The 18832-nt window shown below is 43.5% G+C and overlaps 2 protein-coding genes across 3 annotated transcripts in view; one reads left to right on the top strand and one right to left on the bottom strand.

Moving 5' to 3' along the window:
• Window positions 1–18832, bottom strand: part of LOC311040724 (fibroblast growth factor 14-like) — a gene marked incomplete at both ends in the record, with an annotated part of 60637 nt that overhangs the window by 2092 nt on the left and 39713 nt on the right. For both annotated transcript variants that reach the window (XM_084051073.1, XM_084051072.1), the window contains one exon: window positions 10343–10446. In XM_084051073.1, coding sequence (XP_083907199.1) covers window positions 10343–10446 — 104 coding nt within the window. The remainder of the gene's footprint in view (window positions 1–10342; window positions 10447–18832) is intronic.
• Window positions 13501–14967, top strand: LOC311041014 (UDP-N-acetylhexosamine pyrophosphorylase-like; the record flags this gene model as incomplete). The annotated part of the gene is made up of 1 exon (XM_084051451.1): window positions 13501–14967. The coding sequence occupies one exon, from the start codon at window positions 13501–13503 to the stop codon at window positions 14965–14967; it is 1467 nt and encodes a 488-aa protein (XP_083907577.1).

Below are 18832 nucleotides of genomic sequence, written 5' to 3'. Positions count from 1 at the left end.
TGCAGAATGTCCCGTCTAAAATGTGTAAACGGCTATTTGAAAATAGCCGATCTACAAGTTCACAACGCGCTTGTAGATTGGCTATTTTCAAACAGCCAAAGTTTACATAGGGCTGAAGTGATTAATGTATGTTTTGTAATAATAATATAATCAGAATCTACAAAGTAACTAGTAACTAAAGTTTTCAAATAATTGCAGTGGAGTAAGTGGAGTAAGTGCAATATTGGTCTCTGAGATGTAGTGGAGTAGAAGTAAAAGTATAGAAAAATGGAAATACTCCAGTAAAGTAAAAAATCCTCAAAATTGTATGTATAAGTACAGTACTTGAGTGCATGTACTTAGTTACTTTACCCTACTGGGTGCTTCCCTATTTTTTTTGGGGGGGCGAATGCGGTGACATCAGCGTCTAGAGAGACCGTCCGCTATATCATCTTGTGGGACAGAGAGACATTGGAAGAAGACACATTGTCATTCAGCTCAGGCCTTGCCGGTCCAAGTCTCCTGGCAACATGAGCACACGGCGGTAGAGAGGAGGAGACAGTGGCTCGTACGCACGCACGCCAATCTGGCCCCTGTAGCTGTGGCAACCGGGAGGAACGAGTGATGGGGGAAAGGAGGGGAGGGGGAGGGTGGGGCGGGGACGCGTTTGGGGCGGTGATACGCAGTGTCATCTCCTCCCTCGCTCTGTCTCTCCATAACAAACGTACACACCCACACCTACCCACACACACATAAACTCATGATTGTATTACTATACTAAGAGCATTGGTTCTCAAAGTGGGGTCCGGGGACCTTCAGGGGTCCTTGGGGAGGAAAATAGCAGTTGTGAGTTATCTATTTTTGGTACGACGCCAGCGAGCAACTAAGTTTAATCAGGCATACTCCAACCCCCAAACCCCTACACCTAACCTCTAAATGCCTAATCCTAACCTTAACCCAACCTCAATCATTTCCTAATTGTAAGCTTAACTCCCCAAAAATATTTTCTTAACCATAAAACAACCTTTTCTCTTGTGAGGACCAGGAAAATGGTCCTCACAATGTCTGTCTCTCCAAATTCGAATATACTAGTGCGGACGTTTGTCCCTCACAAATATAGTAATACAAGTACACTCACTCACTCACACACACATGCACGCACGCACACGCACACGCGCACACACACACACACACACACACACACACACACACACACACACACACACACACACACACACACACACACACACACACACACACACACACACAGGACGGGGGTGTGATGTAGAGGGGGTTAGGTGTGATGGAAATATGAAAACCATCAAACACAACTGATTACACACATACGCACGCACGCACGCACGCACGCACGCACGCACGCACGCACGCACGCACGCACGCACGCACGCACGCACGCACGCACGCACGCACGCACGCACGCACGCACACACACACACACACACACACACACACACACACACACACACACACACACACACACACACACACACACACACACACACACACACACTCATGCCTGTGAAAGGGAAGGGTAGTGGGAGGTAAGGGAGCACTTGCTGAGAGTCAGTGAGCATGGCTGAATGCTAAATGATTGGTTGGCAACAAGCCTCTTATAGACAGGTGCCTCTCACTGAACGCTGTTTCTCCTCCATAATATCACGCGCGCACACACACACACACACACACACACACACACACACACACACACACACACACACACACACACACACACACACACACACACACACACACACACACACACACACACACACACACACACACACACACACACACACACACCGGTAGTGACTGTGGTTTTTGTCCATACATTTAGTGCATAACAAAAACGAGAAAGATAGGGGAAAATTACCATAAGAAAGAATGAATATGAATAGAGTGTGTGTTTGTGTGTGGGGGGGCAAGAAAGAAAGAAAGAACTAAGGACAGGAAATGGAAGGTAGAGCAAAAGCAAGGATGATTTATTTAGGAAGATCCGCCATCGCAATTGGAGCCTCTAGAGGCGAAATGCTACACAAATCCTACAAATGGTCTCCTAAGTGGGCTCTGACGTCTGACGGCAAATCTTGCTAACGGCCTATGTTTACTGATGCTAGATCCCGCGAGAGTGTGGTGCTGGGACAGAGAGAGGTCGATAATAATGGTGAGTCATTCTTTTCTTTTTTTTGTCTTGGCAAAAGAGAGCTATCATGGTACATTTTGAAGTAATTCCTGGTTCAAGAGGTCATTGGAGTAAGAGCGATCAGCATTATGCACATTTACATGTGTAGCAAAATAAATTGTGTAAATTAGATATTTGAATGATTTTAATGTGATTGCAAAGATGTGGTTTGAGGCACCGCGGCATCAATTTTGTAAAACAACAACATCCTGGCGTTCTATCAATACTCAAAACAGCAACATGATGCCAGCGTAAATGACAAAAAATCACAATATAACTTTACACATACCTGATTATAATAAATAAATAAAAAATAGATAGTGACTCTGAGAGTATTGCCAGGGTTAATTGATTGATTGTTTGCGATTGTCTAATTGTGCTCCCCTCTTTATAGTAGCACACACACACGGCACGCACGTATATTGCTTAGCGAGTGGGCATCTTGGTTTTCAACACCAGTTATTATCACAGCACTAATTACTCAGGGGGAGAATGAGTAAACTAAATATGTTCAATAAAGCAAGGAGGAGAGGAGGAGTGGAATGAAAGGCAAAATAAATTGTTATGGTCAACGCAATAGTGACTATTACTGTTACTACTGTATATAGTATATATCATTTGTATTGTGCCCTTTTAGTTTCCCCCCCCCCCCCCCCCCCCCTTTGTGTTTATGTTTTTTTTTGTTGTTCTGTTTTGTGTAAGTATGTGCTTGCTCCTTTACTGTGCCTTGGTGAGGGGGATTGGGGACAACATTGTTGATTGCTGCCCCCATGTTAAATCTGAAGAATTATTGCGAACACAGCGGAAGGAGGCGCGCCGAAGGCCTAGTGGAGCTTACTATGAAACCGTGCTCGGCTTGTGTGTCTGTGTGTCTGTCTGTGTGCACTGCCTGTGTACAGCCGCGCCCCCATGTGACTCACGCTCTCATTGCTGACAGATCTCAGTGTGGCTGAAATCCGCCTGCCCCTGGGTGACTAATTACACTCCTCTGAGAGAAATATAGCAGCTACAGTAAAAAATAACACATCTAAAAGCATCTACACAAGTTCATCTATTGGGATATCTAAGAATTCCATGTCATTTGTGCATATTTCAGGCCGGATGGCAAGTTGAAAACGCCTTAGTTTGAGGACAGTTTGAGATTTCTCCATGTCATTCCTTTCTATTCTTCTTATTGTTATTTTCAAGCTGCGTTCGCTTCCCGTGTTCGCGCGTCTTACTTGTAAATAAAGTAAGTCGATTTTTTCCCTTCTCATTTGCATGTTTAGACAATTTGCACATAAGAAAAATATTCCTGTTATGTTTCAGGATATACAAAAACATTGTCAAAAACATTTATTTGAATTATTTCCACCAGTATATCCTGTCTATGAAATATGAGGATAAAAATGAGCATAGACATTAAAATGAGGAAACCTCTGTCTGTCTGTCTGTCTGTCTGGCTGTCTGTCTGTCTGTCCTAATGAATGTTTCTCCTGTGGGTTGACCAATCGATCTGAACTCGCATAAGAGAGTGAGGAAGCTGATTCTTTACTTTTCCCAAATTTAAGCTGTTTATTAGCATTTCTGTAAACTCTCACTCTAAATTAAGACTCTGCTGTGGGTGGAAATGTCTGCATCCATTTTTCTCCTCAGTGACCAATTATCTCAAAATGCACACAGGCATTAACCATTGGCATATGCAGGTAATGAGAAAGCTTCTTCACTTTTCCAAAATTTAAGCTGTTTATTAGCGTTCCTGTGCATTCTCGCTCAATTAAGACTGGTGTGGGTGGAGCTGGGGGGAGTGACTCAGAGAGCAGTGCCAGGGTTAATTGATCACAACAGCTGTTTCAATTGTCTAATTCTGCTCTCCTCGTTATAGTACCATGTTGTACGCGGGCTGGAGGGCTACACACACACATATAACACCCGAGAAAGCCAGCAGAGAGAGAGAGCTGGTTCAATGTAGCCTGGCATGACAGGACAGATTTGTCTGGTTTCCAGGCTAGGTTCAATGGTGCAACGTTATAAAGGACTTTGATTTAAACACATAGCAAGCAGCAGTCACAGCAAGGCTGGGCTGGGCTAGGTGGTACATGGCTGGCATATCCTGCATCATGACACCACAACGACAACAGCGCCGCCATACAGACTCCCGAGACCCGTTGTGTCTCTGAGTTGTCTACAAGCGTATGGCTGGCAGTTTCCTGGAAGCAGGAGTGGGAGTCAGCCGGGCCCTCACATTATCCACCGCTACATGACTGGCCGGGAGATGGCATCATAGGAGAAGATCTACCACGGCGGCAATGGACTGAACCGCCTGCGTACTGGCCTACTGGAATCGGTTGCTTCAAGTCAACTATGAAGAAGTGGGGCCTGGCAGACAGCGCAGCATGCAAGTGTGGCGAGCCTGAGCAGACCACAGAACACCACCTGTCCCCTGTACAGACCACCTTCAGAGGCCGGCCTCTTCCAAGTGGGACCAGAGACAAGGGCGTGGCTACACGACACTGAGTTGTACATTTGACGATGATATACAGAAGAAGAAGAATAGGCACTGCGTCTTTAAATAAACTGTGTTAAACATCCAAAGCATGACACCATCACAGAGCCCAGAGCGTGCACAGTAAATCTCTTTTGTCCTCACTCCTCATTGCTTTCAGTCTTCCTATCGACCACTCTGAAAGGGCGGCATCACAGCATGCATTGGGAAGGCTCACCACTGTGTCAACGTTTGGATTCTCCATAGTATATCAAAGGAAGTGCACGCAAACACTCCCACTCGTTTTGAACATGTGCTGCACTCAGAAAACATGCTGTGACTCAGACAGAGAAGGGAAAGGGAGGGGAGAGACAACAAAGATATGAGCTGAGCAGACTATGGAGAAGATAGAAGTACGAGAGCAGTTCAAGGACCAAGTTAGAAGGAAGGGAATGGAAGGGAAAGCACAGCAGGTAGCAGAGGAACGACAGGTGCTGAAAATGCTGAAGAAAAGAGGGTGAGGGAAGGAAGTGCGATGATGATGGAAGATAAATCTGTCATGCTTAGATTGGCAGATATACTGAGCATTTTTACTCAGATATATAGACAATTTCTCTGTTTCTGTTTTCAGTTATGTCTGCCACACAATCAGGTGCACTATTGAGCTCACAATGCAATCGAATACAAGACATGCTGTTGTGGGGAAAGAGTAAAATGTTGCTCACTATCAGCCCTTGGAAAAGTAAATCACATGAAATGAGAACCATGAGAGCTGTATGCTACACAGATGCATGCATTTTGAACAGGAGTCATCATGTCTTTTTTAGGGTGTTTTTTTAATCCAGTCACAATTCTTGTTTTGATAACCTCCGTTCCAGAGACCAATGCAACACACTGTAGAGCATGGGAAACCAAACATCTCTGGACCAAAGAGGAATCCCCGCTTGGGCCAGTGTCACATCCTTCCATGTGTCAGTCCTGAGTGAGTACAGTGTTTTCTTTTTGCTCAGCTCCCTGGTATCTTTTTTTAAAGGAGTAGTTCACCCAAAACATTACTTAATTTCTATCAATTACACACCCCGTGAAGAGACTCAAAGAGTCTCCTTTGAGTCTCCAACCGGATACATAAGCATCTTTCCGCCGGTAATCAAATTATTGGCTTAGGAATGCGACAAAAACAAAAAAATCGCTATGAATTCAATGCTTCATGGGGTGTGTAATTGATAGAAAATAGGTCATTTTTTGGGGTAAACTACTCCTTTAAGCCAGGTGTCACCAGATTGCTAGGCTCTCAGTGGATTGGTTTATTACTGCCAATAGACCAATTATTTGTTTTACCAACATTGAGACTGGATGCACAGGTGACTGTTTCACGCAATCAATTCTCAACCTGTTGTTTTGGGGTGCGCTGGTTTCAGCACACCCCAACCTCCTCTTGTGTGTTGGCTGGTGAGGTGCGTCCTAACGAGACATGATAGAATGGGTTTCATTGCACGCATACTGGTTACACGCATACTGGTTCTTATCAGTGTGACGTCGTCTGTTAACGGGTCTATGGGCAAATCAGAGGGCTGGGTTCACTGATGAGAACTACCAACACCTGTGTTTGTCGGTGCTGGCCTTGCACATTTAATTGCTCTGTTGTTAACACCTGTGGCAGTCTGATATTGTGATATTCCTTGTTCTAATCATCATACACTAAGACTAGAGAGAAGCTTCCTTTGGGCCTATAACACCCTTCCTCACCCAGGAGTCAGCCCAGCTCCTTAACCAGGTCTCAGTCATCTCAAAACGTGACTACTGTAACTGTACTGTAGCATTTGTAGCAGTGGTTGTCGTCTTTGTGAGATATTAGTCATAGTATTGTAGTGTCTGTGGTTGGTGTTGTGCTTAATTGGACTGTAAAATCTAATTAACCTGCTGTGATCTACTGTATATTATTGTAGCACTATTAAATATGCACAAAGTCATGCAAGGTCTCTTCTCTAAACACACAAACCCATCACTTTCTCTCACACTCACACTTTGGACACGCACTCACGCACGCACGCACGCACGCACGCACGCACGCACACACACACACACACACACACACACACACACACACACACACACACACACACACACACACACACACACACACACACACACACACACACACACTCTCATCAGTACTACTTCACTCTCCCTTCATAATTATCACATAGCAGCTCATTGCACACTGGGCCATCTGTTGACACACACACACACACACACACACACACACACACACACACACACACACACACACACACACACACACACACACACACACACACACACACACACACACACACACACACACAGACAGTTCTATTTCAACCATATGCTTAAGATTCAAATGACAGCAGTACTATTTAGAAAGCGACACACTCTATTGACTACTTAAATTCAGAACCCCTATTTGAGAAGTAATGTTAGGTGATGGAGCTTATATGTTGTATGTAGCAAATAATCTAGCTTTGGAAATGTCTAAAACTAAGTGATATAGACAAATATCACTTAAACTCTAATCCCCCACACATACAGAACAGTAGCTTTGTTATTGCAGTGTTGGTATTATGCCTCACAATATGTTTGTCTACACTGCCTTATTTATGGTTATCAAACAAAATGTTTGCTTGGTTCATCGTGAATCTAAACTTGGCCAAGTAACGTTAATCTGCTCGGTCATTGACCTGCTGGCATAAAGCAATATGAGCCTTTTCACAGCAAGACAATCCAGGGGAAAAGTACTGCAATAACTGCTCAACATGGGCTCAGTAAGTGCACTCGCTGTGAGATAAAAGCAGATTTAGGGGAAACATCTCCCGTTCATAGCATAACCGCAAGGATGTGAAAACGATTACCATTCTTTTGAAGCATCGGCATCGCTGTTGGATGAGAACATTTGGAAACTGAAGCCTTCCTTTCAAGAGTCATAAAGTCATAGAACTAGCTAAACACGCCATTAAATTCCATGGAAACCTCAAATATAAGAATAAACATGAGCCAAATGGTTATCGGAAACAGGTTTATCTATAATACACTGAATATGCAACATGCAGTAGGAGCTTATACTCGTGCATGGTTTACATGTCCTCAAATAGCAACTATTTACAGACATTTTGTAGATTTAGCTCCCACCGTGCATTTATTTTGCAACAAATGCAATCCCAAGTAAAGCCGTTCCTCCAACAAATCAATGGTAGCTGTTTTTATGGCACAGCTGAAGGCCAAGCCGTCTATAACAGTTTTAATGTCTCTATAGACTTTATCATTAATTCTACCCGGGACAGCTACAGCATTTTAACACGGGTCAGCAGTGTGAAAGACAGTTTTAGTTACAACATTGTTCCTGTGAAGCCCTTTTGTACTAAGGTAATAATGTATTTATATGGATCACTACTTCTAGTTTAATTCTATTTGTCCAAAGGAGATGTTAGACCGTTACCAGTTTGTCAATCCTTGTGATTGTTGGCATTTGTCTCTAAGACCCACTTCAATCAAAATCACACCACAGCAACTTCTATAGACTAGTGCGTGTGTGTGAATCACACCACAGCAACTTCTATAGACTAGTGCGTGTGTGTGTGTGTGTGTGTGTGTGTGTGTGTGTGTGTGTGTGTGTGTGTGTGTGTGTGTGTGTGTGTGTGTGTGTGTGTGTGTGTGTGTGTGTGTGTGTGTGTGTGCGCGTGTGCGTGTGCGTGTAGGGGGACTCCCACTCTTCAATTATTTACAGGAGAGTGCCATGCATCTGTTGGTCGACTGACAGGCTTAGACACACAAATGGAGAGTTTCCTCTCATCTTTTTCTCCTCTCCTCCCGTCACTCTCTCATCTCTTCATCTCGCCTCTTATCTCCATCTGTCTCCTCCGCATCTGTTTCTCTTCTGTCACCTATTTTTCCTCTTCTCTTCACTTCTCTTCTCTTCTCTTCTCTTCTCTTCTCTTCTCTTCTCTTCTCTTCTCCTTTTCTTTTCTTTTCTTTTCTTTTCATCTCCTCTGTCATCTCCACTTACGCTGTGAGATAAAGACGACTGGATAGATGCTTGCAGAGAGATAGAGAGAAACTGGCAGGCGACACGTCAGCTCTCTCTCTCTCTGAAGTGTGAGAATGGAAATAATTCATATTCCGCTCAGACATGCTTCCTTTCTCTCTCTCTCTCTCTCTCTCTCTCTCTCTCTCTCTCTCTCTCTCTCTCTCTCTCTCTCTCTCTCTCTCACACACTCTGCATCTCTACTCTTACAGTATTTGCACTTGTCTGTCCTCTGTGTCAATCCCCCTCAGTTTTTTAGTGCTTGTTCAGTTCTTCCACGTTGCCTTGGAGACGCAGTTAAAGAAATACCTACTGTCTCTCAATCTCCTTTTCTCTGCCCTCCTCCTTTCTCTACACAACCTGATTATGTGCAAGTAAAACAGCATCACGTCTAAAATAATGTGTGTACGAAATGTAACCAATTGCACATGTATGGGTTAAATGAACACTAAGGATTTTACTGTGTATGACCTTTGACCTGTCACACTCAAACATGTCCAACTTACCCATAACACACACACACACACACACTCGCACATACACTCACACATACATACGCACGCACGCACGCACGCACGCACACACACACACACACACACACACACACACACACACACACACACACACACACACACACACACACGTCACCACAGTATATCAAGTATAGACTGTTGAATAGAAAAATCACACCTGTGTGAAGGTAGCGGCGCCTTTGATATATTTTGTCATAGATATGTGTTTCTACTAGAGAAACAATATTAAATCTCTGTAAATTTATTTCATCATAGTGATGTCATGAATAGTAACATAGTGATGTCATGAATAGTGACCAATCAGAACGTTGACGGACCTGACCAATCAGAACGTTGACGGACCTGACCAATCAGAACCTTGGCGAGCCTGACCAATCAGAACGTTGACGGACCTGACCAATCAGAACCTTGGCGAGCCTGACCAATCAGAACGTTGACGGACCTGACCAATCAGAACCTTGGCGAGCCTGACCAATCAGAACGTTGACGGACCTGACCAATCAGAACCTTGGCGAGCCTGACCAATCAGAACGTTGACGGACCTGACCAATCAGAACGTTGACGCAAAAGCCAGGTATAGAGGGCTAATATCCGCTCTATACCTAAAGGTATAGAGCGGCTAGCGCCGCTAAAAATCACACCCAGTGTGAAGAGAGTGGTGCCTTTCAAAGTGTAACTGGTTGCATCCGCAACAATCAGCAACAATATGTTGTCACGTGACACGTGACAACATATTGTCACATGTCACGTGAAGCTTGACCAATCCACCGTGCTCAAACATACGGACGGACATACGGACACACGGACATACGGACACACGGACACACGGACACACGGACAAAGTCAAATGTAGGAGTGGTTGGCACCACTCAAAAATGCACATTCTGTGTAAGCAGTCTGTGAAAGGGTATGTGTGTGTGTGTGTGTGTGTGTGTGTGTGTGTGTGTGTGTGTGTGTGTGTGTGTGTGTGTGTGTGTGTGTGTGTGTGTGTGTGTGTGTGTGTGTGTGTGTGTGCCAGTATCACACATAATTCTGACTGTTAATTTAACCATGACAGAGTGCATGCATGCATGTGTTTGTGTGTATGCGTGTACAGTACGTGTACTCACCGAAGAGTAGAGATGTCCCTCTCCGTTCATGGCGATATAAAGGCCAGTCTTCACTGACTGGATGGCCACTACTCTCAGACCCACCGGGATTAGGTTAAACAGTGCTGGAGACAGAGAAAGAGAGAGAGAGAGAGAGAGAGAGAGAAAGAGAGAGAGAAAGAGATCGCGCACTGGGTTAGATGACATTTTGAAGAGCTCCACCTGTGTGTGTGTGTGTGTGTGTGTGTGTGTGTGTGTGTGTGTGTGTGTGTGTGTGTGTGTGTGTGTGTGTGTGTGTGTGTGTGTGTGTGTGTGTGTGTGTGTGTGTGCGTGCGTGCGTGCGTGCGTGCGTGCGTGCGTGCGTGTGTGTGTGCTGTCGTCTGTTCTCTGCCAATGATTTCGTTTTTTTTCTGTGGGATAAGATATGCCATATTTGCCTCTGTGCATCTCCATCAAATTACACATTACACAGGTATTTTGCAGCATTATCACAGCATTTGCATGTCATTCCTTTACACAGTTTATTTTTGCAGACAACAAAAATAATCGGACTCTGTGTATCAGAACTGTGTTTCATATTTAGGACAAAAGCATTATGTCTGGATTTGCGTTGCATCTAATCCGTTGTGTTGCGTTTCACATAATCAAACATTTGCATTTCTGTCTCACCAACAGCATCTATTCTGGATCTTGCAAACTAAAGCCTGATTTATACTTCATCGTACAATGGTGTTATGCACTGAAAATAGGAGATCTACAGTACAAGCTCACAATGCGTCACAAAACACCATCTTGCTACTATAATTGGCGGCCACACTCATGGAGTGTACACAAGTGTATGGGGCCAATGTCCAAGCAGACACATGGCCCAACTAACTCCACATTTTCCCCCCAAATTCCTCAATATTCTGCCTGTACCACCAGCTTCTTCCCATACCGTTACTGTACTTGCAGGATGTACAATTAATATCAAACGCATTATGCTTAATACTTATGCAAATCACTTCTCCAGCTCGCAATTTACTTCCGGGTGCTTCTTTTAACAGCCAATCATCATGATTTGCGAGCAAAACTCAGCACCTTCGTTGCCACATGTGAAACGGGAGAGAAACAAGCGCTGCCGTGGTCTATGCAAACGAGCCCCAAAAGCACGTCCAAATCAGCCCAAAATCGCTTATAGAAAAGACTATGACAATATGAATTGTGCTGGTTGTTGCTAATACTGTCTAAAGCATATGTGAATGCTTATGTCCATTACTGTGTTGCCGTTAGTTGGGTTTAAGGATTATTAGCCAAGAGCTGCCTATAATGGGCCGTTAGCATGTAGCTAAGCTAAGGGACGGGTAGCGTTAGCATGCGGCTAATGCTAACGCTGCTGTCGTGACTCAAACGGCTATGTTAAACAACGCTGCTGTCGTGACTCAAACGGCTACGTTAAACATCTTATCAACAACCTGTATGAACGTTAGTGTGGTCAATGTCATCAATGCTAACTAATTAGCCCATTGAACAGTGTTATTTTGGTGTCTTTTGTGGGTTTTTGTGACACAATGTCACGTCCAAATGTGTTAGTGTTGGAGCGCCTCAGTGCGGCTGCAGAGTTCATGTGCAACCTCTAATAACTCAACATGTTTACAAATCTTTAGAAAACAGCTGGTCTACAAGCTCAAAACAACTCGCAAAGCCACGTGTGTACAAGTATATAGATAGATAGTATATTTTTCAATATCGGCCACCCATACGCCCATTCATTCACAACAAACAATATATTGCCCATTTTCACCCAGCCGTTTCGCCATTATATGTATGTATGTATGTGTGTGTGTGTGTGTGTGTGTGTGTGTGTGTGTGTGTGTGTGTGTGTGTGTGTGTGTGTGTGTGTGTGTGTGTGTGTATATATATACATATATATATATATATATATATATATATATATATATATATATATATATATATATATATATATATATATATAGTGACTGAAACGGCTATGTTACACATCTTACCAACAACCTGTATGAACGTTAGTCTGGTAAATGTCATCAATGCTACCTACTTAGCCCGTTGAAGAGTTTCATTTTAGTACATTTTGTGGCCTTTTGTCACACAATCTAACGTAATGGCAGCGACGTGTTGCTGACCATCAGAGGGGATCATGGGAAATGTAGTCATTTCTGCTAATTTCGGTTCTACTGTGTTAAGCTTGTGTTACATTACTGCTGCTTAAGGCCCCTGCATGCTACCAAATGAGGTGGTCACCCTAGCACCGTTTGTGACCACCAAAACGGCCCTTAGGTGGGCCCCACCGAGCCAATTCTATGTGGGGCTGAGGTGGTTCTTCACTGGGATGCCCATGTGGGCTATAAGTGGGTTCTACCTGGGCCCTAGGTGTATTCCAACCAACCAGAGTGCAGTGGCCATCACTCCAAATGTTGTGACGTCAGGGCTCTCAATACTGCACATTGGGGGAGGAGGAGGGGTGCAGGGCGGGCGCACAGATTGCTGAACCAATGGTAGCCCACGGATGTTTTCTCTGGAGATTTAAAATCCGCCCCTCTATGCCACATATCAGACGCGCTACAGGGTCTTCACTCACAGAGCTACGCCAGTGATATGCGCTGCCAAGTGGGCGCGGGCGCTAGCTAGAGCTGAGGCCGAAGTTCTAGTCTTAGTAAGAGGTAGACGAGAGCACTGGCCACAGCCATGTCTGGCAAACACAAATGTTCATCATGTTCTTTTGAAGCTGGTCTTCACAGGAAAGTAACCAACAGCACTTCCATAGACGAGCTAAATACAGAACTTGTTTAGAGCAGAGAAAACTATGGGGAATGAACATAATGCTTAACATTGCAATCAATGTATCAATAAAGATAGCTGAAATTAAAACATGTGTTTGCTTTTAAACATGGCATGTCTGTGTACAATTCCATCAATCTGTGTGTGCACACACATGCATGCATATCTGTCTCTTGATATGTCCAAATATGAAGACGAGTGAAGTCACTGCACGATGAGTGACGTCACTGTACTGATTTCATACAGTAGACTGGCCTCCAAGTACTCTGACAAACGGGTACTGACGTCATAGTACTGATGACACACATACACTAGCCTCCAAGTACTTGCTAACTTTTACAAGTTGGAAGAGAGATAACTGAAAGCCCAGTCGAGGTCCTATCATGGACCTAAGCAATGGAGGACAACTAGCCCACAGGCTGGCTGAAGCTGGCCAGTCTCATCTCCTGCAATTCTGGAATGAGCTGACCCCAGAGGAGCAGCATAACATGACCACTGACCTGGAGGCAATGGAATTTCAGAAGATCAATGGATTCTTCAAGAATGCCATGGGGACGTCCAGTGGCAACAACCGGAAGTTGGACTCCTGTATGGAACCTGTGCCCAGAGACGTGCTTGGCAGTGTAACACGAGACAAAGGGTGCCTCAAACACTGGGAGGCCCAAGGTACGCACTGCATTGCCCAGAATAAGGTTGCTGCCTTGCTCCTGGCTGGGGGCCAGGGAACCAGGCTGGGTGTCTCTTATCCCAAGGGCATGTACGACGTGGGTTTGCCTTCCCACAAGACCCTCTTTCAGCTCCAAGCTGAGCGTATTCTGAAGCTGCAACAGTTGGCTGAGCAGAAGCACAAGACTAAGTGCTGTATTCCCTGGTACATCATGACCAGTGACAGGACGATGGAATCCACCCAGGACATTTTCTCCCACCACAACTTTTTTGGCTTGAACAAGAATGATGTCATCATCTTCCAGCAGGGCATGCTACCAGCCATGGACTACAATGGAAAGATCATTCTGGAGAGCAAAGGAAAGCTGTCCATGGCACCAGATGGTAATGGAGGCTTGTACAGGGCGCTGGGGAACCAGGGCATCATCGACGACATGGGCCGTAGGGGGATCGAGTACATCCACGTGTACTGTGTGGACAACATCCTGGTCAAAGTGGCCGACCCAGCCTTTGTCGGTTTCTGTGTGCAGAAGGGGGCAGACTGTGGGGCTAAGGTAGTAGAGAAGACCAACCCCACAGAGGGAGTGGGCGTGGTCTGTAAGGTGGATGGGCGTTACCAGGTGGTGGAGTACAGCGAGATCACCCTGGCAACTGCCGAGAAGCGCTGCACCGATGGGCAACTGATGTTTAACGCCGGCAACATTGCCAATCACTTCTTCACCCTGCCCTTCCTCAAAGACATTGTGCAGAAGCATGAACCTCAGCTGCAGCACCACGCAGCCCACAAGAAGATCTCCTACGTAGACACACAGGGACGGCCAATCAAACCAGACAAGCCAAATGGGATTAAAATGGAAAAGTTTGTCTTTGACAGCTTCCAGTTCGCCAAGACATTTGTGGTGTATGAGGTGCTGAGAGAAGACGAGTTCTCTCCCCTCAAGAATGCAGACAGTCAAGATGGTAAGGACACACCCACAACAGCCAGACACGCCCTCATGTCACTCCACCATCGCTGGGTTCTCAATGCTGGGGGGCACTTCATCGACGAGAGCGGCACTCGCGTGACCGTCACACCCGGCCTGAAGGATGGCACAGATCTGCCATTGAAATGTGAGATCCCCCCACTGGTGTCATACGGAGGGGAGGGTCTGGAAGAGAGTCTGGGGAGAATAATATATAACTAGAAAGTACTGTTCCTGAAGAAACAGTGTGGGATCGCTAAGAATGTTGCTGTTATTGAGTATTGATAGTGTTAGTAGTGTTAAAGTTTTGAAATGTTCTAAAGGTTCTAAAGGTTTGAAAGGTTTGAAAGGTTCTAAAGGTTTGAAAGGTTCTAAAGGTTTGAAAGGTTCTAAAGGTTCTAAAGGTTCTAAAGGTTCTAAAGGTTTGAAAGATGTGAAAGGTTTGAAAGGTTGTAAAGGTTGTAAAGGTTTGAAAGGTTTGAAAGGTTTGAAAGGTTCTAAAGGTTCAAAAGGTTTAAAAGTACAAATTATTTCAAAAAACGGTTGGAATGGGTGGAAAATCCCATTCATTTCAATGGGGAAATTCAAAGTGAAATATCTCTAAAAATTGAATTCAGATCAAAAATTCAAATGGTAGCCGACATGTCCTAAGTAGGCCGAACGTTGTAGAGTTGGAACAGAGTTTGTAGCTAAAAGTATGAAGGACTAGTTAGAGGTCAAAAAACGAAAATAATGGATTTTTAGGCAATTAAAAGTGAAATATCTCTAAAAGTACAACTTATTTCAAAAATTCCAATGGTAGCCAATATGTCCTAAGTAGGCTGAACGTTATAGAGTTGGAACGGAGTTTCTAGCTAAAAGTATGAATTTCCCCCATTGAAATGAATGGGAGTTTTTTAGCAGTAAAAAGTGAAATATCTCTAAAAGTACAAATTATTTCAAAAATTCAAATGGTAGCCAATATGTCCTAAGTAGGCCGAACGTTGTAGAGTTGGAACAGAGTTTGTAGCTAAAAGTATGAAGGACTGGTTGTATGAATTAGGCATTAATGTATCACACACTAGCTCTCTCAGTTCACATCTCAGAATTCTGGAGATAGCATCATTGTTTCCTGAGGCCAGATATGCACTGCTTGTGCTGACCAGCACAGCTGTGGCACAGCTGTAGAGTTAAGATCTGACCTGACCTGGACTGATCTGTTTTCTCTTTCTCTTTCTCTTCTTCTATCATTATAGGTGACACTTGGGTCATAGGGATGGGCTGGTAACTCTCCTTGTTATTTATTGTCTGTCTCATTCTGGGATGTACTGTACTGTGTTTTTGGGTAAATCTCTCATACTTTAAGATCTGATTTGTTGTCTCTGTCTCATTGTTGTGTCCTTATATTTTCTTAGTACCCCAATACAGATGGCCTTGACACACTCATGCAATGTATGACAATATACCGTGTATTGTATATTGGGTATTATGTGTCCACAATAAACATACTTTTTAATTTGGAAATATTTACACCTTTAATTTCATTTAGAACAACCAGAAACGGTATCAGATCAAGAACCACATTGGCTATTCATAATAAGCGCAGAGGCCAATCTCAGCAGTTTTATTATGTCCCATTCAGGAGCATAGCACAGTGCACCTAGCAGACTGCTGGATGGATAGATGTATAGAAATGAAAAGGAAGTGGCATACAATACGTTTTTCCCCAAAATAGCTGAGACCAATAATTGCGTTCACAGCATTTGGCAAAATAATCATTTTATTCCAAATGAAACGGTCGTAATCTCTCTCTCTGACTTTTTTGACAAACGCTGAAATGTCAGAAAAGGGTGTGTGCGTGAATATCATTGTGATTGATAATATTCCGCGGAAATACTGCAATACTCTTTTATTGGCAGTTTCACATATAGCTGTAACAGATGTTAACCCTCTCCTCCATCTGTGTCTTAATGGTACTGTAAGCTTGCACCAAATCATGCATTGGATGCAATTTCTCCACATAAAGCAGTGGTTCTTTTTTTTAGCTCTGGACCACTATATATTTCAAACAATCCTGAAGGACCACCCCACCCGACCTCCCCACAACAACATTCGGTATATAATATAAAATAATATAATATTTAAAAAAATAATTTAATATTCATAATATCAATGACCTCAAAGCCTGATTTATACTTAGAAAAAGTTGGACTTAGTTGGACAACTAAATAAAAGATCTACAAGCTCACAGCATGTTGCAACATGACGTGTTGTGAGCTAGTATATCTGCTATTTTTATGACAAATATATAATCAATAAGCCTATTAAATTTTAAGCTTGTTTTCCTACACTATAGGAAACTTTAAACTAGCGATTGAAAACATAAATGAATCATAATAAAATCAAGTGTAAAGTCCGGCCAAAACCTCATTCACTTGAGTGGAGTGTTAAAGCTTCTGCAGCCGGCAGGAGTGGAAATAGCAAAATCTGCTGGGCCATTAATGTGAACTGCATGCTGAAAATGTCTTCCTTGTCGGCTTCAAATCCAGCGGAGCTTCCTTGCCGCCTGTTTGAGACATTATTTTCTAGTAGTAGTATGTTCCTGGGCACTCAGAGTACACCTGGTTCTCATTCTAATATGTCAGAATCAGCACCTAGGAGGACTACTGGTGGATGCAATGATCTCTAGATGGTAGAATATCACAGGATTGCGGGTCTGCAGGACCAGCATTTAAAACCACTGGAGCTTGGAGCTGTCACCAAAGGCGGCTGTCATTTATCTCACAGAATGCATTTACTATGCAGGGGGCAGCCAGGAGGTTGGAGCATGCAAGTCAATAGGACCTCAAATGTGATGCGAGCAAATTGTTTTTCTCTCTATTCATGTGTGACATGTGTTGTGGAAGGGGTGGGGCGTGTGTGATTCTAATGGTGGTGTGTACTGTATGCATGTGCAGTGGTGGATAAGGTACTCACATTTTTAGCTTAAGACGTATTGAGCCTTTTAATTAAGTTAAGTAAAAGTATCAACACTGCAATAATACTCTGTTTCAAGTAAAAGTGTACTTGAGTAAAAGTACAAAAGTATTGCCATCAAAATGTACTTAAAGTACCAATAGTAAAAGTACTCATTATGCAGAATGTCCCATTTCAAGTTTTCAAATGTATAAAAATCTTTTGAAAATTGCAGATCTACAAGCTCACAATGTGTCGCATCGCAACGCATTGTGAGCTTGTAGATCAGCTATTTTCAAATGGCCGAAATGTATATACAGGGCTGAAGTGGTTAATGTATGTTTTGTAATAATAATCAAAATCTACAAAGTAACTAGTAAATACAATGTTCAAATAAATGTAGTGGAGTAAAAGTACAATATTTGGATCCAAGGTGTAGTGTAGTAAAAGTATTGGATATTGGAAATACTCAAGTAAAGTACAAATACCTCAAAATTGTACTTAAGTACAGTACTTAAGTAAATGTACTTAGTTACTTTCCACCACTGTGCATGTGCATGTGTGCCCTGTTTTTTTTGTGTTCATGTATATGCTTTCATATGCATGTGTGCAAATTATTGCCTGTGTTTGCATGTGTACGTGTTGTATGTGCACAAGCTCGAGTGAGATTGCGCGCGTGCATGTGAGCATTAATGAGTGAGTGTGCCCGTGTGTCGCGTTCAATATCTATTCATGTCATGCTTTCTGTCTCTGTTAGTGTTCCAGCTTTGTCGGTAATGGCAGAGAATCCCAAATGGGTAAGAACGTTTCTCGACATCACTAATGCTATGACGGCACAGTGTGCAAATCATTATAAATTAAAATAAGACTTAAAGGGATAGTTCACCCCCAAAATGACTTTTTTTCTATCGATTAGTCACCCCGTTTTTTGTTTTTGTTTATGTCTCCTACCGGTTCCGGTAGGAGACACAAAGAGTCTCCTTTGTGTCTCCTACCGGAACCTCTGCTGTCATCAAATGTTTTGGGTGAACTATCCCTTTAAGGAGGCGGTCAAGCGGCTGCATCTCTAGACCTGTGATTCAGCAGGTAGTTGAGGAAATACTGATGTCACAAGCTGCTACGCCACATCTCTGAATATTTATATATATTTCAT

The sequence above is a fragment of the Gymnoscopelus microlampas genome (genome assembly GCF_963454915.1).
Source record: "Gymnoscopelus microlampas genome assembly, chromosome: 24".
Taxonomy (NCBI): Eukaryota; Metazoa; Chordata; class Actinopteri; order Myctophiformes; family Myctophidae; genus Gymnoscopelus; species Gymnoscopelus microlampas.
Note: the sequence above shows the minus strand (reverse complement) of the source record. Positions and strands in the feature narration are given on the sequence as shown.